This window comes from Mobula hypostoma, chromosome 12 (genome assembly GCF_963921235.1).
Source record: "Mobula hypostoma chromosome 12, sMobHyp1.1, whole genome shotgun sequence".
NCBI classification, from domain to species: domain Eukaryota; kingdom Metazoa; phylum Chordata; class Chondrichthyes; order Myliobatiformes; family Myliobatidae; genus Mobula; species Mobula hypostoma.
This window is the reverse complement of record NC_086108.1, coordinates 95,738,144-95,761,832: the sequence shown is the minus strand read 5'-3', so window position 1 is coordinate 95,761,832 and position 23,689 is coordinate 95,738,144. Positions and strand designations below refer to the sequence as shown.

The window sequence follows — 23,689 nt, the reverse complement described above, 5'->3', positions numbered from 1 at the left end:
ACAGGTAAACCACAAGGCTGTGTGTTTAGCCCTCTACTCTATTCACTTTACACTTATGACTGTGTGGCTAGGCAGAACTCCAATGCCATATTCATGTTTACTGACGACACCTCTGTTGGCCGAATCAAAGGTGGTGAAGAATCAGCACATAAAAGGGAGATTGAAAATCTTTCTGAGTGGTGCCACAACAACAACCTCTTACACAATGTCAGCAAGACCAAAGAGCTGATTCAGGAGGAGGAAACTGGAGATCCATAACCCAGTCTCATCGGAGGATCAGAGGTAGAGAAGGTCAGCAACTTTAAAGTCTTCGGTGTTATCATTTCAGAGGACCTGTCCTGGGCCCAGCACATAACAGCAATTACAAAGAAAGCACAGTATTACCTCTACTTCCTTAGGAGTTTGTGAAGGTTCGGGATGACATCTAAAACTTTGACAAACTTCTATGGATGTCTGGTCAAGAATATATTGACTGGCTGCATCACAGCCTGATATGGAAACACCAGTGCCCTTGAATAGAATTTCCAACAAAAAGTGGTGGATACAGCCCAGTCCATCACAGGTAAAGCCCTCCCCACCACTGAGTACATTTACATGAAGCGATGTCACAGGAAAGCAGCATCCATCATCAGGTCAGGCTCTAGTCTTGCTGCTTCCATCAGGAGCAAGGTATCGGAGCCTCAGGGCTCTCACCGCCAGGTTCAGGAGCAGTTATTACACATCAACCATTAGGCCCACCTCTGAACTGTTCCTACAACCTATCAACTCACTTTCATCTCATGTTCTCAATATTTATCTACTTATTTGTTTGCTTATTTATTATTTTGTATTTGCACCGTTTGTTGTCTTTTGCACGCTGGTTGCCTGCTCTGCTGGTTCAGGCTTTCATTGATTGTATTATGGTTGCTGGATTTATTGAGGAAAATGAATCTCAGGTTGTGTATGGTGCCATGTATGTGCAGTAGTACTTCGATAGATTTTCTTGAACTTTGTTAAATGACGAGCTGAAGTCAGTGAACAACATCATGGCATATGAGGCAGCTTTTTCAAGATGAGCCAGGACAGAGTGGAGGGCCGAGGATATGGCATCACCGGTGAATCAGTTTGAGCAGCAGGCAGACTGGAAAGGGTCCGATTCCACAGGAAGGTGGGAGTTTATATGAACAATTACCATCTGCTCAAAGAACTTCATGATTGTTGAGGTGTGTGGCCACAGGGCGGTAATCGTTTAGGCCAATTGCCGTCGCTCTCCTGGGCACTGGAAGGACGGTGGCTACAGGGACAGTGAACTATTGTAAAGAGATGTTAAAATGTCTGTAAAAACCTCAGTTAGTTGGGCCACACAATCCCTCAGCTCCTGACCCGGTATGTTGTCCGGCCCCGCAGCTTTGCATAGGTTTACCCTGGCTAGAGTCATCCTCACATTGGCTGCAGCCAGACAGCATCCCTGTTCCTCAGGGTGGAGGGGGGTGGTTTTCCTCTGTGTCACGTCATTCAATTGTTTCAAATTATGCAAAGCAGGCATTTAACCTATCAGAAAAGGAAGTGTCATTGTCGTTGACGTGCAAGGTGGGCTTGTAATCAATTATGGTTTGTATACCTTGCCATATATGCAAATATCCCTGGTGCCACAAATGTGCTGTGAGTTTTCTGTGAGTTCTCTCACTTTGCCTTTCTGACGGCACGGGAGAGCACAGCTCTTGCTGACCTTATCCCCTGTTCCGAAGGCAGTGTCCCTATCCCTAAGCAGTGTACGAATCTCTGCAGTCAACATTCAGAAATCCCCCTTCCCCACAAAATAAGCAGATTCAGAACAGGTATTTGTATCTAACAAAATAGTTACAAGAGTTATTAATTATAGGGGACTATTGATATCATATAGACCTTTGTGCATTCTTCATGGTTTATTTTGTTTTTATTTAGAGTGACAGCACAGTAACAGGCCCTTCTAGCCCAGTGAGCCCCTGCTGTACAATTATACCCTTGTGATCAATTATCCTACTAACCCGTACATCTTTGGAATGTGCGAGGAAACCAGAGGGAAGCCACACAGTCTCGATGAGATCGTAGAAGCTCCTTGCCTCGACAACCATGAAGTACTTTGGGCAGCTGGTAATGGTTCATATAAAATCCCACCTTCCAGCTATATTGGACCCTTTCCAGCCTACTGCACTGATGATGCTGTAGACTTGGCCTTCCACTCTGTCCTGGAGTGGCAGAGTTGAATCCAGCTTGCTGGTGCTGTAATATTTATGCCAGCCACTATGCTATTGGGCCACTGGTTGCAAGATGGATATTGGTTGTTCCTATTTTTCAGCACATAGATATATTATGGTTTTTTAAAAAGACTTTCCCTTTTGTTCTGTTACAGGAAGGTGTACACAGCAGATGGGAAAGTGAACCATTTAGAGGAGGAGCTGCTTCTGAGTAACAAACAGGATGGGATGAGACTGCCAGAGGGCCACAATCAGTCCTTTGATGACTTCGATAAAAATAAGATGTGCAATGGGAAAGATATGGAGGATGGGAGAGACCCAGCTGCTCCCGATGATGACACTTCAGATGAAATCGAGATGTTAACCTCCAGTCTCTTAGAAGACGATATGCCCGAAGGAATATTTGACGTTCCTGAGGAAATGCAAGAAAAGGATGCGATTGTGGATGGAGGTAAGTGGCTGCCAGGACCTTGGGTGGAGTTTTGGTTTCTGATGTCAAGTGGGAGCTGAGTATCACGGACAGCAGAAGTAACCACATGTGTGAGTGTGGTGCCCGAGGATTTACTTTCAGCATTCAGGTCCTCCTGCACTTGTCTTTCCCATCATGGCTGCTCCCTGTTTCCCATCTCACTATTTCAGTCTGAAACTGTTAAAATTCTGTACACCTCTTTAAAAAAAATATAATTACATTTCAAGCTTATAAACTGAGAGAGAATATGTCATTTCTGTTCAGTCAGTGGAAGATTGTAAAAACCTGCAGGTTTCTCACTTATACTCACCCACCAACTCTTTGTCCTTTCATCTAATGTACTTGGCTCCATTAATGCAGGAAAGCGGTACCTAGCATTGTTTTACCGTCAGCACAAGCAACTTGGTGTAACTGACGGTTCAATATTGGCTCCAGTTAACATCAGGATGACAAAAGGTCTGTTCTTGTTGCCTACATGCGATATTCTTAGGCACTGATTTCATTCTCCTGACTGCTGATACAGATCAGCATTTATTCAGTTAAGAGATTCTGCAGATGCTGGAAACCCAGAGCAACACGCACAAAATACTGGAGGAACTCAGCCCGTCAGGCTGCATCTATGTAGAGGAATAAATGTTTTGGGCTGAGATCTGGGGCTGGAAAGGAAGGAAGAAGAAGTCAGAATAAGAAGGTGGGAGAAGGAGGAGAAGGAGTACAAGCTAGAAAGTGATGGGTAAAGCCAGGTAGGTTGTAGAGAGGAATTAATTAAGAAGCTGGGAGGTGATGGGTGGAAAAGGTAAAGAGCTGGAGAAGAAGGAATCTGATTGAAGAGTAGAGTGAACTGTGCATAGGAGACTGGGATACTCATTTACCCCAGGGCTAGTCTATTGTCGGGCAATCTGAATTTCTTTACATGGAGCAGGGCAGGAGAGGGGAGGGGATAAATTAGAGACTTAAAAGATGAGGCATTTTCTCTTGAACAGAGGGTTCGAAACTAAGAGACTTACAACACTGCAGAAGTCTGAAGCACCCTAGATTTTTTTTTCCATAAACAAGAGAAAGTCTGCAGATGCTGGAAATCCAAGCAACACGCACCAAATGCTGGAGGAACTTGGCAAGCCAAGGCAGCATCTATGGAAAATAGTACAGTCGACGTTTTGGGCTGAAACCCTTTGACAGGACTGGACAAAAAAAGATGAGCGGATTTAAAAGTTGGGGGGAGGAAAGAGAGAAACATAAGATGATAGGTGAAACTGGGAGGGGGAGGGGATGAAGTAAAGAGCTGGGAAGTTGATTGGTGAAAGAGATACAGGGCTGGATTTCCAGTGGCCACCCATTTAATTCCACTTCCCACTCCCATTCCGATATGTCAATCCATGGCCTCCTACTGTCGTGATGAGGCCACACTCAGGTTGGAGGAACAACACCTTATATTCCTTCTGGGTAGCCTTCAAACTGATGGCATGAACATCGATTTCTCAAACTTCAGTAATGCTCCCCCCCCCCTTCACCATTCCCCATCCCCTTTTCCCCCTCTCACTTTTCCTGCCCTTCGCCTCCCTCTGGTGCTCCTCCCCACTTTTCTTTCCTCCTGGCCTTCTGTCCTCTCCTATCAAACTCCTTCTCCAGCCCTGTATCTCTTTCACCAATCAACTTCCCAGCTTTTTACTTCATCTTCCCCCTCCCACTTTCACCTATACCTTGTGTTTTTCCCTCCCCTCCCCCACCTTTTAAATCTACTCCTCGTCTTTTTTCTCCAGTCCTGCCAAAGGGTCTCAGCCTGAAATGTCGACTGTACTTTTTTCCATAGATGCTGCCTGACCTGCTGAGTGCCTCCAGCATTTTGTGTGTGTTGCCTAGATTTTTTTTTAATGGTTTCAGATGGTATGGCCTCTACGGAGCCCTGATCTCAACATCGCTGAGACTGTCTGGGACTACCTGGAGAGGCAGAAGCAAGTGAGACGGCCAAAATCTGCACAAGAACTATTGGCAAGTTCTCCAAGGTGCTTGGAACAACCGACCAGCCGATTTTCTTATAAAACTGCACAACAGCGTACCTAAGAGATTTGATGCAGTTTTAAAGGCAAAGGGTGGTGACACCAAATATTGATTTGATTTATTTTTTTACTGTTTTTTGTACTTTATAGTATTTTTTGATATTCAGAAATGTTTCATTTCATTATTTTTGAAAACATCTTCAATTTACAGAATTTTTTTTACATGCGCCTAGGCCTTTTGCACAGTACTATAGGTTTTAAAGCAATTGGTAGAATGGTTATCGGGGAAAGGAGGAAAGAAAATATCTGGGCAGTGTTGAGTAACTGCCATTCAGTGCTCATCACTTGTTGCCTTTCAAAAGTAGCACAGTGATTAGCACAACGCACTACAATACGGGTGACTTGGGTTCAATTCCCACCACTGCCTGGAAGGAATCTGTACACTCTCCCCGTGTGGGTTTCCCTTGGGTGTGTCGATTCCTTCCACAGTCCAAAGATGTACTTGTTGGTAGGTTAATTGGTCACTGTATCATCTCGTGATTAGGTTAGGATTAAATTGGGGAATTGCTGATAAGTTAGTGGCATAGCTCACTGGGCTCTGTTCCACGCTGTACCTCAATAAATAAATTAAAGCTGTGACCTGCAGGGCTGTGAGCTAATGAAGGATTGAACTGGGGGGGGGGGGGGGGCTCTTCGTTTTCTTGTCCAGCATGAACACAACAGCCCAAGTAACCTTGTCTTGTGTTGGGAATATTCTGTTTCACTGTTCTATAGTTCCTTGAAGTTGTTTTTATAGCTTTTCATGCCTTTGGTGGCACATCACCTCTTCCATTTGGGAAACCTTCCAACCATAAGTTCCAATTTCTGGCGAATCAACCCAATAAACCTTGACCCCTGTTTTATTCTTGAAAACCAAATTCTTTCCAAGCAGTCGGTAGATAATGGTTAGCTGCAGGGTGACCCTTATCAGTTTTTAACAATTGTGCTTTTATCTCTTCTATTCAGATATGGATCTGCTTCTATAATGCATTTCTTGTATTGGTTTTGAACAGGTGATTCTATTCCAGAGCCAGCCTCTGTGCTGGGTGCTGACCTGCTGTCCCTGTACAAAGAAGGAAGTTGCTCTGATATAACTCTTCATGTTGAGAACAAAGTTTTTCATGTGCACAGGTATACTGTTAGCTGTGATCACTGCATTCTTTTTTTTTTAAGTATTTGCTTTAAAAATAACCCAGATCAAGCAAATTTAGTAATGGTATAAAGTGTAGATTTTCAGGAAAGTTTTGTTCTGCCTTCTAGGGCCATCCTGTGTGCTCGCTCCAGTTACTTTGCAGCCATGCTCAGCGGCAGTTGGGCTGAAAGCTCTCAGAAATCCATCACCCTTACAAGGTAGGAAATGATAACCAAAAGATGTTTTAAAGTTTCAATGTATGATATTAGTTATGCGGTCCACATTAGAAACATTTCATGACAACTTTGTCGACGTTACGTGCAATATGTTTGGCTATTAAGTTTAGTTTGATGATGTTTCACTCATTTTTATTCTGTTTGTGATAATTCAGTGAGCCGTTTATGTTTTTCTTAATGTATGGTAAACAATGAGTACATGAAAATGTACCAATCAATATTGTTATATTGGCAATCAATATGTTATTTTCTTGGCACTTCTAATGAAGATATTAAGTGATACTCTAACATATTAACCCTAGTTTACTCAAGTGCATTTTTGTAAGGAACTAATATTCCTTCCGGGGTGGTGGAGGGGAGATATATCTCTACCAAAGGCGATGTAATGCACTCCTTCCCTCCAATAGCCTGCAGGTCACCCTTGGGCAAAGTATAGCACCTGCTTAGCCCCCTAATCATGGTCACAGGGAGCTATTAGAGCAGGTAGTGGATGGTCATATGACCATCTGGTGCATATCACAAGTCCTGGTTATGTGATCTCTGAAGAGTATTGTTTATTGGCTGGGGTCACCCATCTGGTAAAGACTGCCTAGAAGAAGGCAACAGCAAACCACATCTGTAGAAATAAATTGCGAAGAACAATCACGGTCATGAAAAGACCATGATCGCCCACATCATATGACCTGGCATACAATGAACAGCTTCCTTCTAAAGATCTTGTACTACACCTTGCCCTTCCTGCAGTACTCCGTCCATTCTGTCTGCAGAGTTGAGGAGTATTCTCTTCCTCATTGTGCTGGAAATCTTTGGACTGGACCAGCTTTGGAGTGTGGCTGCTCTTGTCCTCACTTCTTGGTTGTCTCATTACCTTTACTTTCTGAAATTCTCTGTCTCGCATTTTAATTTTGCTACCTTGCTGAAATCATCTTTGAATTTAATGAGTCATTTGCGCTTTGCTCCTCACTGACTACAAATCCGCTTTGGTTCCTGCTTTTGTGTTTTATTCATCCATGGGACGTGTCCGTTGCTGGCAAGGCAAGTTTTTATTGTCCATCCCCACGTGCCCACAGGACTGGTGGATAATTAGAATGTTTTACTGAGCACAGGATTCTGCCTCAGTTGTGGGGCTGCAGTCAAAGGTCCTTTCTCAAAGACCTTCTGTAAAATGTGGATTTGTGTAAGAATCTTGAAGTTTTGTAACTGCTATTAGTGGAACTTGGATTTCATTGTAGATTATATTAATTATTTTGATTTTAAATCTCCAGCTGCCATGAGGGACTTGGAGCATGAGGGCTGTAGATCAGTAATCCAAGCCTCTGGGTCTTGAAGTGTGAACACTGTTGATTCCTCACATATTTTTGTTCACTCTTGTAACAGGGCTGCCTGCTTCTGATTTCAGTCGTACTGTTAACTTGACCCTTTTCAATTGGTCTTGGGTCTTCTGCATCTGTTCAATATTTTCTATTTTGCAATGGGTGTGGTTCACTCTCCTTTCTACATCTTTACTTCATGTATTGGCTGTTTTAAGACTGAATTATTTGTAACATTTCACATCCAGATCTGCATCCTTGATATTAAGAGTGATCAGTAGTTCTGAAGCCAAGATACCAAAAGACCCAGTAATATACGTTTGGAAAGGCAGGGATTGATGGCGTGGCTTTGAGTGGGGGGAAATCCTGTCTCACTAATTTGGATGACTTACCTAAAGAGGTTGATACAGGCAGGGGTGGTACATGTTGTCAATGTGGACTCTAGTAAGGCATTTTACCAGGTTCCATGTGGTCCGGGAGGTTAAGGCACAAGGAATCCAGGGTGCAAAGGCTAATCTGTTCCAAAGTTGGCTTGCTTCGAGGAGGCAAAAGATTGTGGTGGAACAATGCTTTTCCAATTGGAAGTAGTGATTGTTGGCATGTCACACAAATTACTGCTGGGATCCTTGTTTCTGTGTGATATACATTAATAAGTTGGACGTGAATGCAGAAAATATAATGAGCATGCACAAGACTCAAGTTGGGGATATTGTGGAAAGTGAGGACAGTTGTTCTAAGACCTCTCTAAGGCTACAACAGAATTAGAAGGTTGGGCAGGGCGTTGGGAGATGGAATTTAATCCCAACAATTACGGGGTGATGCATTTTGAAAGTCAAATGGGAGTAGGATATCCACAATAAATGGCAGGGTGCCAAAGGATGTTAATAAAGAGAGGAACCTGTAGTTCCCTGAAGGTGACAGGGTAAGGAAGGCATGTACGACATGCTTTCCTCCTCAGATTGGCACTAAGTCCGCGCAACTGCTCTCCCTGTGTGCAGACAGTAAAGCATTTCCCATATTCTGAGATTTATGTGACTACTGGACTGTCCTTTATATTGGACTACTTCAGTGTTTCAGTGTTTTCTTTCGTGTGTACGGTGACTGATCTGTTAATTTCTATGGAGGGGTGGAGGGGGGATGGTTTGGTGCTACTGTCATTGTTCTTTACTGCAGGTGAAGGGGGTCAGGGATTGTTATGTGTAGGGGGTTGGTGAGTGCTATTGTGGCTGTCTTCTGCTGTGGGCAAGGGGGGGATTTTGGAGTCTGCAAGTTTTTCGTTTTTTTTGCCAGTGGAGGTGGTAGTGTTGTGGGGGGGGGGTGTTGGGGAGATGTCTTTTCTTTCATCAACACCTATGGTCTTTCTGTATTCAGTGCCTATCTAGAGTAGACAAATATCAGAGTCGTATTGTACATGCCTACTTTGACAATAAAATGAACCTATGAAAAGAAAATAAGAGATGTTATGTTGCAACTTTATGAAACGCTGATCAGACTGCACTTGGAGTGCACCACACTATATGTGGTGTGCTGGAACGAGTTCAGAGGAGATTTGCCAGGGTGATGCCTGGATTGGAGGATTTCAGTTATGGGGAGAGATTGGAGTGGGTTAGTTTTCCTTGAAGGTCTCATAGTGACGTAGTAGAATCATTTTTCAGCAGGAGGTATATCAAAAACAAGAGGGTGTAGGTCTAAATTGAGAGAAAGGAGCTGTAAATGAGGATATAAGTGGTCTTTTTCATTTTACACAGAGGAGTTTATATCTGAGACTTGGTGCCAAAGGAGGTGGTGCACTGAAATACAATTTCATTGTTGGGGCATTTATGCAGTCACTTAAATAGGCAAGACGTGGACAGATATGGACCTCGTGTGGATACCGGTAAATAAGATGAGTGTAGATGGGGAGAAAGATTGGAACGATGAGCTGAAGACCCCATTCCTGTGCTGTTCAGCTCTACGACATGTGAGAAAATGTGTCACACTTTCATTATCTGGATTCACTGAATACTTGGTGCTTGTAAATGACTTCATTGCCTTCTGTCACATTTAATTCTTTTCTGTAATATTTGAACATTTAATGAAAGACATCCCAGAAGTATAAAATGAGAAATATATAATCATTATTTTGTGAATTGAAGTGCATTTTGGCATCACACATCAACTCATAAATGGCCTAACAGCCATCAGAGATAATGCAGCCATGGAAATAGAATCTTGAGATGCTTTTTATGTAAATACATTCATTAGGGTATCATTAGTGCTGTATTTGCATTTTGCTTTGAGCAAAATAATCACGGAAACGGTTTAATTCTATTTTAAAGATGTTCAGAAATATTCTTAAGTCATTTGTCCGTGCAGCTAAGTTTCAACTTCAAAGTGTTAGCTCTGGGCAGAAGATGATTGACTGTGAGGCTAAAGCTTTAATCGTATTTAGAAAACTTCGTAACAAAAGTTGTGCAGATTTGGAAATGAAGGCTTTCACCTCCTGATTGGTGACCTAACTGTACGTGCTCTCTTTTGCCCCATATCCTGGATTTTCTTTGTTTAATAAAAGTCACTTGACGCCTACTATAGAGCTAATTATTTATTTTGTGTTAAGTAAAATGTTTGTTCCCCGCTCACTAACGAAGTTTTATTCCCCAACTGCATGTCAACTGACTGGGTTCTAAATTTTTAGACTGATTTCTACTGAGCCAGTTTCTCCCAGTTCACCCCAATAATTCCCTTTCTAATATCCCGAAAGCTTTAATCAAATCGTCTCTCAATTTCTAAATTCCAGGGGATGTAAACCTAATTTGTGAGTCATTAATAGTTGATGGCATAACAAATCGCACATTTATTAATTGATAGAAAGAGATTGGTATACTACTTATTCAATTTTTTTTGTTCCTCGCTGGCCTTGTGGCACATCAGCAGCAACATTGCCATTTCTTTAGCATTTGTCTGTTTTTAAGAGGCCGAGTTGCTAGCTCGATGCTCAACCAGGCATGGACGGAAAGCGTGCAAGGAGCCAGCCAGGTTAAACCCAAGGCAACTTGCCTCAAAGTCTGGTGTGGATGCCGCTACAGCACTGGCTGGCTATTATTTATTCAATGTTAACTTATTTTTGTAGGAAACTTGGGTATTTTGTGAAAATATAGTAGGTTCACGTGATTGTATGAAAATGCACTTGGGGCTATGGTGGCCCACTGGTTAAGTTGCTCCATTAACAACTGGGGTACTGTACTGTTGATTCAGCATTGAGTTCAGATCCGATCATGGCAGCTGGAAAGTTTATATTAAATTCATCTGGAAATGAATTCTGTCTCAGTAACATTAATAAAACTAATGGAACCAGATTTTATTCAGCAACCATGCTGTTTGTAAATACCCATCAAGGAATGAATTCTGTCCATCTTGTTCAGATCCACTAATGTTGTCAGCACTTTGCCTTCTCGTGTCAGGATCAATAATCTCCAATGTCATCCACGTTCCATCAACAAATACATTTTTTAAGAAAGTCACTGAATAACAAATCGGGTGCTGTGATGGGATCAAGGGAGCAAGCAGCCACTGATAGCTATCGAAAATGGTTTATTACTGATAGAGTATTACTGAGGTATAGTGCAAAGGATGTCTTGCCTATGGTGCATTGAGGTAGTACCAAATAAAACAATAACAGAATGCAGAATAAAGAGCAACAGCTACAGGACAAGTAAACAAAAAGGTGCAAGATCATAACAAGGAAGACGGTGAGATCAAAAGCCTATGTATCATACTAAGAAACCATTCAATAGTCTTATAACAGTGAAGTGGAATCCGTCAGCTTGGTGGAATGTGTTACAAGTTTTTGGATCTGCCTGATGGGAGAGGGGGACAAGAGAGAATATCCAAGGGGGCGGGGGTTTTTGATTGTGCTGGCTGTTTTATTGAGGCAGTGAAGTGTAAGCTGAGTCTATGGAAGGGAAGTGGGTTTCTATGAAGTGCTGAGCTCAGTCTATGACTCTCTGCAGTTTCTGTAATGCAGTCCAGTTGCCATACCAAGCCATTGTGCGTCCAGATATAATATTTTCTGTGGTGCCTCGAAGAAATAAGGTTTATGGGTACATGCTAAGAGATGCTTTTTGATGGCTGGTGGGACCATTCTGCTTCTGGAGAAGGGAGACTGCCTTTTGATTGCTGGTGGGATTGCTCTGTTGCCAGAGAAGGGAGACTGCTTTTTGATTGCTGGTGGGATTGCTCTGTTGCCAGAGAAGGGAGACTGCTTTTTGATTGCTGGTGGGATGGCTGTGCTGATGGAGAGGGAAGCCTGTGTGGCCTGCTGGAGAATGTTACCCATGTTTTCTGGATATGGACTTTTTTTTCAGTTTTTTAATATTCTATGTTTTTTGCCGATCTTTCTTGTTTTTTTTGTGTGTGGGAGGGCGATTTGGGAGTCGGTGTGCCTGTTCCATTTTTGTTTTTTTTTTGGAAGGAGGAAGGATTTGGAGGTTGATAATCATGCTGCTGTTCTTTTCTTTTTGGTTTTGTGGCTATCTAGAGAAGAAGAATTTCAAAGTTGTATACTGCAATTATAAATGTACTTTTGAACCTTTATGTATTGACATACAGCGTGGAAAAGGCTGGTTGGACCTTCGCTCCACAACCCCCCCCCCCAGCAACCCCCGATTTAATGCCATCCTAATCACAGGACAGTTTACAATGACCTGTTAACCTCCCAAGCAGTACATCTTTGGACTGTGGGAGGAAACTGGAGCACCTGGAGGAAACGAAAAGAACGTACAAACTCCTTGGAGACAGCAACAGGAATTGAACCCGGGTCGCTTGAACAATAAAGCCTTGTGCTAACCACTATGCTACCATGCCACCCCATTACAATGGTATCATCTGCAAACTTGTAGATAGAGTTAGAGCAGGTTTGATCATGCATTTATGAGTGAGGGGGCTTATGATGTAGCCTCACGGAGCACATGTGCTTAGAATAATCATGGTGGAGGTGTTGCTGCCTAGCCTTACTGATCCAGGTGTGTTAGTCAGGAATTCAAGGATCCAGTTGCAGAGGGAAGTGTTGACAGTCAGGTCTTGGAGTTTGGTGGTTGGTTTGCTTGGAAATAGAGTTTTGAAGACAGAGCTGTAGTCAATAAACAATAGTCTAGCTTGCAGATTGCCTGCCCAATGGTTTTGTCTTGTGAAAAATGACAAAAGACAAAATTGAGCTTTATAAAAATCTTTGCCTTGTAAACCTAAAGGACCTTTGGAAGTTTTCCAAATGTCATTCATGTAAGTTGTTGCTAAGAATCTGAAACCTGTAGGATGGTGAACGGTATTAATCAGCAGTAGTACAAAGTGGGCGATGGTGACCCATTGTTCATTTTATTCGTGGCTGTTCATTGTAAAATGTCTTCACTGTTCCAGTAGCTTTTCAGTGATTAATAAAGATATAATTACTTACAGTGTGAGCCATGTGGATATGGACATCATCATGAACTTTATATATGGGGCCATCTTAGACTTGCCAAAAGGAGCTCTCCCATGGTAGGTGTATTTTATCTAACTGTTTTACATATCATCTTGGAAGGGCAGGAATTTTTAGTACATTGTCGTAGATCACTTGAGAAACTGCACTGTGAAATTTTATTCGTTAATCTAACTAATAAAGGTATCTCTGTGCATTTCTTTCTCCTTTTTAAAACATTTTATTTTGGATTTGAAGTAACAGATAATTGGGATTATAAGACGTAGGAGCAGAATTAGGCCATTTGGCCCATCAAGTCTGCTCCACCATTCCATCATGGCTGATTTATTATTGTTCTCAACCCTATTCTCCTGCCTTTTCCCCGTAACCTTTGTAGCCTTTACTAATCAGGAACCTATTAACCACTGCTTTAAATATACCCACTGACTTGGTCTCCAGAGCCTATGTGGCGATGAATTTCACAGATTCACCACCCTCTGGGTAAAGAAATTCCTCCTCATCTCTGTTCTAAAGTGACACCCTTGTATTTTGAGGCTGTTCGCTCTGGTCCTAGTCTCTTCCACTATAGGAAACGTCCAGTCCTTGTCCACTCTATCTTGCATTTTCAATATGAGATCCCTCTTTGTTCTAAATTCCAGAGCGTACACGCACAGAGCCGTCAAACGCTCCTCATATGTTAAACCTTTTATGCCTGGGGATATTCTTGTGAGCCTCCTCCCGGCACTCTCCAATGCCAGGGCATCGTTTGTGATTCTATAAGTTGCCATTTGAAGGAGGAGTTTCTGCAATGATGAAAGACTGAAATAGTGATGCTTGGCACTAACCCAAAGCTTTTCCTTTTCTTCAGTTCCATCATTTTGTTAGCAGATATGTACAATTTGGAAGGGCTGAAGGAAGTTGTTATGTATATTCTGAAGAAGGATTATTGCAAGTTTTTTCACAAGGTAACATTTTGTTCTATGTATAATGGACATTGTGCAGAAAGCTGAACATTTACATAAGTATTCACTTTTTAATTTTCTGAAGTCCATTGCTTTCAGACCTTCCATGTTCATGCCCTAGATTAGTTTTGAGAAGATTTTGCCTTGAAGATTTTTTTGTGTGGAGGTTTGATTAATTGTTTTGTGGAAGTGTTAGATTTTTGTTCATTCATTCATGAGAAATGAATGTGACTGCTAACGGCAGCACTTGTGTAGCGCAGTTATAGAGCTGCTGTCTCACAGCTCCAGTGACCTGTGGCCATCCCTGGGCCCCAGGTGACCCGTGGCATTCACTAGATCCATATCTGACTTCTTCCTTTCTCCACCTCTCTCTCCATTTCAGTGCAGAATAGTGACCAGTATCCATTATATACCCACCAGTTCCCACAGCACTCTTGACTACACCTTGCTTCCTTCAGATAGATCAGTCCTATTCCATTCTGAGTTCCTTCCAGCCAAGGTGCCTAATGTAAACTCAAGGCACAGAACCTTGTCTGCCAACTGGGCATGATACTGCCCTTGGGACTTTCTGTGTTGAATTTAAAAGTTACCACTTTGTTCCCCTCTCTGCAGCTATGGCTGTAGTTTTAAATTTGTTCTGTTTCTTTTTCTCTTCTCTCCTCAACTGTTTTTAAAGTAATTGTCACCATGGTGACTTTGACCTTACTCTTTTACATACATTACCTGTGTTTTCTCTGTCCCTCTCTGTGATTTAAACTGCAGTAGTTTTCTCAGTATCCAGTTCCGATGAAGAGTCCTTGACTTGAGGTGTTAACTGTTGGTCTCCATCCCTTCAGATGCTGTTGGCTCGCTAATACTATCATAAATAGAAATAAACCACTTGGTCCTTTGAGCATTCTGTCTCTTTCTTCAAATTTGTTTTTTTTTAAACTCATTTTCCTGCACTATCCTGATATTCCCTTTACCTGTATTTCTGTCTTGAATGACTGAGGTTCCACAGACCTTTAGGATAGAAAATCTCAAAAATTCTTCTTTGTGCTCTTAACTTGCCTTTTGGATATTCTGAGACTGACTTCTGGTTCTTGACTCCACATACAGGAAAGTCATTCTCTGGATCCAAACTGCTGAGTTCTGGCAGAATCCTCTTAAGTTTCAGTGAGATCTCTTTTCATCGTTTTAAACTCTAAAGAATACAGATCTAGTCTAGAAGAGGTACGCACATGAAATGCTGAAGGAACTCAGCGGGTCTGACAGCATCTATGGAAATGAATAAACAGTCAGTGTTCCAGGCTGAGACCCTTCATCAGGACTGGAAAGGAAGGGGAAAGAAGTCAGAATAAGAAAGTTTGGGGAGGGAATGAGTACAAGCTAGAAGGTGATAGGTGAAGCTCGAAGCCATGTTTGTGGGGGAGGGGAGAGTAGAAAAGACAAAAGGGCTGGTGAAGGAGGAATCTGAGGTGAGAGTGAAGATAGGAGACCTAATTCACTAGATTTCTTTTCATATAGCAATGTACCATCCCTGGAACGTCTGTATTTCCTCTACAGTGAATAAGAGGATGAAAACTGTACCTAACACTCCATATGCATGTTCACTATGGCCAGTACAACTTTATGATCCTATCTTTGTGATCATGTTGTAACGCCTAATTCAAAGATGCATATTGATGTGAGCAAGGAGCTCACTCACAAGGAGTGGCTTGGTTATTTGTGAATACTGTGTATCTTGTTACAGCAGTCTGTTTTATGAAGAGTTTATTGGCGACGGGGGAGGTTGATTGGAATATTGGAAAAATAAAAGATGTATTCAGTGTAGATTTGCGCTCGGACCTTTTTGTGCAACATGTCATTTTATAACCACATCCATTGTATATGTGTATGTTCACAAGTAAAGGAACACATTCCAATGACTTTCCTTACAACGTAGTTCAGAAGTGAGGATATTTACTGATGACTACAGCATTAACTTTCATTCACTACTACTCATAAAATGACCCAGGTAAGACTGGAACATGTTCATGCCGGTAGGTGGTTGTTATCATTCATGCCCAGCAATGACCATCTCCAACAGCAAAGTCCAGCTATTTCCCCTTGCATTCAATAACCAGAAATGTAGGTGGATGAGCTATAGATGTGCATAGATGCAAGAAGAGGCTGGAAGATATTTATAATGAATACTACCCCCCGCCCCCCCCCAAATTGCCAACCAGTGGTGCAGTGGCATCCACAGTGGACTTCCAAGGCGGGTGGTCCTGGGTTTGAATCCACCGGGCTCCTTGTATGCTTTCCATCTCTGCTGGGCTGAGCATTGAGCTAGCAATTCGACCATGTGAAAAAATAATAGTCAAGAATGCTAAGGAAATGGCAAGGTTGCAGCCCGATGTGCCACAAGACTCGGAGAAGAACAACAAACACCCCCTGCCGCCTCCCCCAAGCCTCTGCACCATCTCCAAGGCATTTTGGAAAGTGATGTCATTCTCTCTAGTGCAGCTCCAGAAAAGCTCAAGAACCTTGGCAACATCGGGGTCATTATGTATTTATGGATGAGTCATTATTTATTCATTTGTTTGTTTATTGAGATACAGCCTGGAGTCAGCCCCTCTGGCCCTTCGAGCTGCGCCGCCCAGCAATCCCCGATTTAACCCTAGCCTGGTCAGGGACAATTGACAATGACCAATTAAACTATTAACCAGTACATCTTTAGATTGTGGGAGGAAAGCAGAGCACCCAGAGGAAACTCAAGTACACACACAGAACGTAAAAGTTCCTTACAAGCAGTAGCAGGAATTGAATCTAGGCCGTTGAAACTGTAAAGCATTGTACAAACCACGATGCTACCATACCGTCCCTAATTGGAGGCACTGACTGATGGAATATTACCTAAACCAGAGACTATCACAGACTTTTTGTTTGTAATTTGAAGCTTTGAATTCTCCTCCACCGCCCCCCCCCCCAATCAGCAGTGTTAGGGTTGGGGAGGAGGACACTGAATGCACTTTTCTAACCACTAAAGTTTCTGGTCCATGTCTAATACTGTTGGTAAAGGGTTGGATTTTGTAGCTTTTGAAGCTGCTGTTTAAATTGCTACGCTGCCCACTACTTGGCGAAAATATATCATAAAACTCCTTTGGAAATTCCTGACCAAGCACATCATACGCTGATCTGATGTTTACACTCCAGTTGGAAGGTTCTGAGAAGTAGTGTTCCCTAGTGAGCCTTTTATGGAGTCCCAACACTTCAGCGTATTTACTGTTGACTTGGATCTAGGCACAGACTTGTACATCCAAGTCAACAGAGTGCATTGTTAAGCACAGTAAATTTTGCAGACAGGATCATGGAGATACCAAGGGACACAAACTAAGTCCATTGCCAAGACACTGGTAAATGGAGTTCATTATGGAGGGATAGTGATGTCATGCACTTTGAATGATAAATTGGAGTCTTTTTATAGTGGTGTGAAACACTATGCTAGCTAAGAAAGCCAAGGAATTTGATTGTCTGCAGAAATCACTGTAAATACAATCAGCAGATGCAAATGTAATAAAATAAATTGCAGGCCCTTTTTAAACTGGGTGGTGGCCAGTGAGATGTGACGTGGTAAACAAGGGTCAACTTTATTCACCATTATATTTACATGTATTAAGAATTTGCTGTGGTGTGTTGGTATTGCAACAAAAACAAAACAACATTCAGCAATTATATAAAAAAATAAAGTATTTTAGAAAAGTGAGATATTTAACCAATGGCGAGATAGTACTCTTCTGAATTCTAATGGAGTTGTGGGGCCCCGAGAAAGATGGGGTGAAGTGATATTGATGGCAAAGGAGGGTGTTGTTATGGTGATTTAGTCTGAAATCACAACACTGAAGGGGGAAAGTATTGCAGTAACATAAGAAATAGGAGCAGGAGTTGGCCATCTGGCCTGTCGAGCTTTCTCTACCATTCAATAGGATCATGGCCAATCTGGCCATGGACTCATCTCCACCTACCTGCCTTTTCCCCATAACCCTTAATTCCCCTACTATGCAAAAATATATCCAACCTTGTCTTAAATATATTTACTGAGATAGCCTTCACTGCTTCATTGGGCAGAGAAGTCCACAGATTCACCTCTCTCTGGGAAAAGCAGTTCTTCCTCAGCTCCATCCTAGATCTACTCCCCCAAATCTTGAGGCTATGAAGGGGGGGAAGTATTGCAGTACGGCGGGAGGAGAGAGTCCAGCGTGCCATGCGTGCACGGCCCTCCGGTGAAAATGATATCGTATCCATTAAATAGGGGCTGTGGACAATTCTGATTTGATGGAGACAGACGTGAAGGCACAGAGAAATTTCTGAAACGCCCGTTCGCTGCTGTCGTTACTGTGCGATCGTGAATCTTCTGGAGGGAAGGCCTCAAAATCCCCGGCTTTGCCTGCTGTTGGTGACCAAGATTGAAGTCGAATCGCTCGGATAGAGATGGTGCTTGGTACTTGGTGTTGGCGAGCTGATCGGAGGCTCGAAGTTTTTGGACGACTCTGAGTCAGGCTGTGGTCGGGCATGGCATGGAGAGTTTTTCTTCCTTCTCCCGTCTGCATGAGATGTGGGACATTTGAGAGACTTTGAACTCTTTACTGTGCTCATGGACTGTTCTTCATCAAGTTACGGTATTGTTGCACTGTTGTAACTATATGTTATAATTATGTGGTTTTGTTAGTTTTTTCAGTCTTGGTCTGTCCTGTGTTTTGTGATATCACACCCGAGGAAATATTGTATCATTTCTTAATGCATGCATTACTAAATGACAATAAAAGAGGACTGCGTGTCTTCATAATCTAATTCTCGTCTCACCTACTAGTGGAAACAACTTTCCTGCCTCTATCTTATCCCTTTCATAATTTTATTTGTTTCTGTAAGATCTCTTCTCATTCTTCTGAATTCCAGTGAGTCCAGTCCCAGGTGACTCAATCTCTCCTCATAGTCTAACCCCCTCATTGCTGGAATCAACCTGGTGAACCTCCTCTGCACTGCCTCCAAAGCCAGTATGTCCTTCCTCAAGTAGACCAGAACTGCATGCAGTACTCCAGGTGTGGCCTCACCAGTACCCTGAAGAGTTGCAGCATAACCTCCCTGCTCTTAAAGTCAATCCCTCTAGCAATGAAGGCCAGCAGTCCATTTGCCTTCTTGATAGCTGGCTGCACTTGCAAACCAATCTTTTGTGATTCATACATAATAACTCCCAAGTCCCTCTGCACAGCAGCATGTTGCAATTTTTTTAAGCATTTAAATAGTAATTTGATCTTCAAAAGTATTTAAGAGGCATTTTAGATAGGCACAGGAACAGGCAGGGAATGGGAAGATATAGACCATCTGCAAGCAGGTGCTATCATGACCAGCACAGGCTGCTCTATGTTCTTTCTAAGCATACAGTGGAGAATTCTTGGGTAGAGTTAAGGGATTTAAAAAAAAAGTAATTGAATGTTTTGGAATTATGCATGGGCCCTCCATTTGCAGGTGAGGTGACAGGACATAGAAAAGCAGAAGTTAGATAAATTTGTAGCAAAATTGGGATGTTTTCAATTAGATTTTTGCTATTCGGGTAGATTAGTTCACGCAGATCAGCTCATCTGGACAGAAGTCGGTTCCTATAGAATGCTCCAGATAACTCTCTGCAACAAAATGTACTACAACCAACAAGGGATCAGCCAGATTTAATTACCTTAACAATGTGTGAACATTTCCTTCATGACGGTCACAATCCAAATCTGTGAACCAGCTGTTAAGCGTCCAGACTGTCCTCTGAGTGATGAGACAGAGTAAACTTCGCACACCTCTGAATTAGAGTCAGATTTGTTATCACCAACTCGTATGACATGGCATTTGTTGTTTTGCAGCAGCGGTACTGTGCAAATTCATAAAAATCCTATAAATCACAAAAATAAAGAGTGCAAGAAACGGAACAATGTGGTAGCATTCATGAATAGAGCAGAGGGGAATGTAATGCCATACATGCCTGTTGAAAGTTCCTGTTAACCAGAATAAAAATACACGCAGGACAGTATGATGCTAAAAGAAAATGCATCCAAAAAAATTAGGTACCAGTCTGAGAAACGGAGTGGCCTAAGAGTCAGGGTTTCAAAGAAGAACCCTAAACAGACTGAGCAGGAAGTGAAAAAATATTAAACAGGACGAGGGATCAAAATTGGCACCTTTCATGATAAAATGAGGAAGAATATGGTAAAAATTTTAGGAAAAATTTGGATAGGTATATGGATGGGAGGGGTATGGAGAGCTATGGTCTGGGACCAGTTTGATGGGACTAGACAGAATAATAGTTTGGCATGGGCTAATTGAGCCTTAGGATTTGTTTCAGCGTTGTAGTGTTCTATGACTCTGAATAACCAGATTGTCAGAAACTATAATTGCCCTGTAAAAATGAATAAAGGTGTTATTGTAAATGAAAATAAGAAAGTAGTCATTAAATATGTAAATATTATCATCAGAATTTATAGTAGAGGAAGAGGCTAAAATTTCTGACATCCCAAGGAAAGCAATACCTAATCTGGAATTTACAAAATTGGCCCAAATAATAAAAAAAAAAGCAATGAAGAAAATAATGACCGTCCATTAAAAGCAGATGATTTTCATGTTAGGATTTCAAAGAAATTGGGTAATGATGCTGAAAATGCTTCAAAGATGATTTTTCCAAGTGTTCTCCTTTGAGGAATTTTACCACAGGCAAGATGTAACAGCAAACATTTTTGAGTGTATTTCAAGAACTTGCTGGATTCTTGCAGTAAACCATTTGAAAAGAAACAGGAAACATTATTATGATATTTGAAGGAACATTCTTTTCCTCAAACAAATTGCTGATTGTCCCAGTACTCCAGAGATTGTTCCCGATGCTGATGAGTAGACACTTAGTTTGGTCAAAAGGGATCCTGCAGATGCTGTAAATCCAGAGCAGCACGCACACAAAGTGCTGGAGGAACTCAGCAGGTCAGAAGGCATCTGTGGAGGGAAATGAATAGTTGATGTTTGGGGCTGAGCCCCTTCGTCAGGACTGGAGAGGAAAGTCAGTAGAAGCCCGAATGAGAAGGTGGGGGTGGAGGAGGAGAAGGACCACAAGCTGGCTGTTGAGAGATGAGACCAGGTTGCTGGGAGAGTTGTGTTAGAATGTTTTCTGTGGGGGACCCAGATTCACTTCATGCTGCTGTCTGTAAGGAGTTCTCCCCGTGACCACAAGGGTTTGCTCCAGGTGTTCCAGTTCCTCCCACAGTCTAAAGACGTATCAATTGGTAGGTTAATTGGTCATTGTGAATTATCCCGTGATTAGGCTCGGATTATTTTGGGACATTGCTGGGTAGCACAGCTCTGAGAACCAGAGGGGCCTACTCCCTGCTCTATCTCAATTTTTTTAAAAACTAACAACAATAATAATAAATAAATAATCCTGAGGATATAAGTTGTAGAGTCCTTGAAAGGGACTGTGTGGATTCTGTTCAGTGCTGAGGAGAATGAAGTTATCCATGTTGGCTGAGATTTGCAGGGCTATTTTTTTCCCCCAGTTTGGTGGGCGTCGGGAACAGGCTGACAGGGGAGGTGGAAGAAGCAGATACAATAACAGTGTTCAAGAGGCATTTAGACTATCATCTGAATTAGCAGGGAACAGAGGGATAGTGACCTCATGGAGGCTAATGAGAAAGGTGTAGATTGGCACCATGGTCATGAAAATGTGATAGGCTGAAGGGCATATTACTGTGCTGTACTATTATATGTTCCATATTTTTGAAGAACTCCAGTTCTGTTTACACACTGTCCTTGAGATTTACTGTTTATGGGTTTTAAACGGTTCCTGCTTCCCGACTGTCACCATTGAGATTTCTTTTTAGCAGCAGCTGTGTGAAGTGTTTTCATGAAATGTGTCTGCTTGTATTGCTGAGGATAGAACAGCATGAGTTTGAGTCCTGAGATGATATTTTTGCCAAAAGAAATTGAACCTAGTGTTTACAGCAGAAGTAAAAGAGCCACTTAAAAATATTTCTGAATTGTATTGTCTCTTTGTTTAGAATTTGCTGAAATGTAAATGCAGTAATTAGAGATAATATGAAGTGCATGCATAAACCACTGTCCCTTTCCTCATTTGATGTAATTTTAATTAATTTACAGCCTGTTGTTGGCGTGCAGCAGTCAATTGTGGAATGTCTGCAAATATCTCACTCTGTTGGAATTGATGCACTTTACAACTCTTGCATGAGGTAAGATGATTTATATTGTGGTGTGAAGCTGCAGGTGCCTGATGGAACCTTTTTAAAAATGAATCTGTTCCAAAACTATTTTCTTTTTTTTTTTGCAGATGGATTACCAAATATTTTGTGAAATGTTGGTCTGGGAAGGCATTTTCTTGTCTTCCAGCGGAATTACATAGAGCTTGCTATGACTCAGTAGTCCATTCATTAGTAAGTCACGTCTGTCATCAGTATCTTCTTACCTTCTGTGGCAGTGTAATTTTAAAAGGTGTTTATAATGAACTCATCATTCCAATCCAGAATGCAGGTGTTTGAAAGAGAAATTTATCTGGTAACCTGAAACTCTCTCAACTATAAGTGACTGGTATTGATTATCATCATCTGGAAACAGGCCATTCGACCCACTTCATTCATGCCGACCATTGAAATATACGTACTTATCCCACTTTCCTGTGCCTGACACACACACCCAGATGATTCAAGTCTAGAATTCTTAAATCCATTCAATGGATCTGCCTCCATTCTCAGGCAAGGTATTTCATATACCACTTCTAGGTGGGAAAGGTCAGACTGCCTCTCAATATCTTTCCCCTTAAACTAAATCTGTATCTGTGTCCTGCATTTTAAGTAATGATTTCATTGGTGTAACTAAAACTCTTTTTGCTGAAAATTGGATTGTTTTTTTAATTGGAATTTCCATTGGGAGCTCTGTTTATTTTTGTACAAAAGGACTGGGCACTTGTTGAAGTAACAACCTCAAACTGACGATATTTAAGATTTTGGAACTCTGAGATTTAAAAAAAAATTATATGTATGTATTTATATATTTGAAATGCTCAGTATTAGAGATGCAGAGGGAGTGAGAGATAACACTTTAGGTTGATAACCTCTCATTATAACTGGCAAAGGTCAGAGAATAGCAGGAACTTGGGGAGAATCATATTATTACAATTTAGGAGTTCTTGCCTTCCTGACCCTTCATGTGATTCCCCCTGTCCCCTCCACCCTCCAATTCAAATGAGAGCTTCACTGCTGCAGAGACCTGGGTTCAATTTGGTGCTGTCGGTGAGGAGTTCGAACATTCTCCGGGCATCCGCCCACATCCCAAAGACCAGCTGATTACTAGCTGCTATGGCGTTCCTAGTATCATAGGATTATGGAGGGCACAGTAGTGTAGTGGTTAGCACAATGCTTTACAGTATGGGCGACCCAGGTTCCATTTGCACTGCTGCCTGTGTGGAGTTTGTCCGTTCTCCCCATGACTGCCTGGGTTTCCTCCCAGGTGCTCTAGTTTCCTCCCACAGTTCAAAGACGTTGGCAGGTAAATTGTAAATTGTCCTGTGATTAGGCTAGGATTAAATCAGGGGATTGCTGGGTGGCGTGGCCCTATTCTTCACTGTATCCCAATGAACAACTAACTGGGCTGTCCGAGAGAGGAGAGGTTTTCAGGGAAGTAAGTGGAGGAATGAGACAGATGGGGATTGTTCTGAATCGGGGATGGACCTGATGGGCTGACTGACCTCCTATATTGTGAGAGATGAGCATTCTCCTTCCCCCTCACTTTTTGAGACATTTTTTTCTCTCTATCCCTTTATTGAGCTGTAATATTACCTTCAATCAATAATCCCTCCCTTGTCTTGTTTATCCTATTTTTTTTATTCACTGATACATCCCT

The 23,689-nt window shown here is 42.0% G+C and overlaps 1 protein-coding gene across 1 annotated transcript in view; it reads left to right on the top strand.

Annotated features, from left to right (window-relative positions):
- btbd8 (BTB domain containing 8) overlaps positions 1 to 23,689 on the top strand; it is a 119,113-nt gene that overhangs the window by 62,321 nt on the left and 33,103 nt on the right. The window contains exons 4-10 of the mRNA XM_063064660.1: positions 2,372 to 2,667; positions 5,735 to 5,852; positions 5,982 to 6,071; positions 12,830 to 12,910; positions 13,699 to 13,795; positions 21,935 to 22,023; positions 22,122 to 22,224. Coding sequence (XP_062920730.1) covers positions 2,372 to 2,667; positions 5,735 to 5,852; positions 5,982 to 6,071; positions 12,830 to 12,910; positions 13,699 to 13,795; positions 21,935 to 22,023; positions 22,122 to 22,224 — 874 coding nt within the window. The remainder of the gene's footprint in view (positions 1 to 2,371; positions 2,668 to 5,734; positions 5,853 to 5,981; positions 6,072 to 12,829; positions 12,911 to 13,698; positions 13,796 to 21,934; positions 22,024 to 22,121; positions 22,225 to 23,689) is intronic.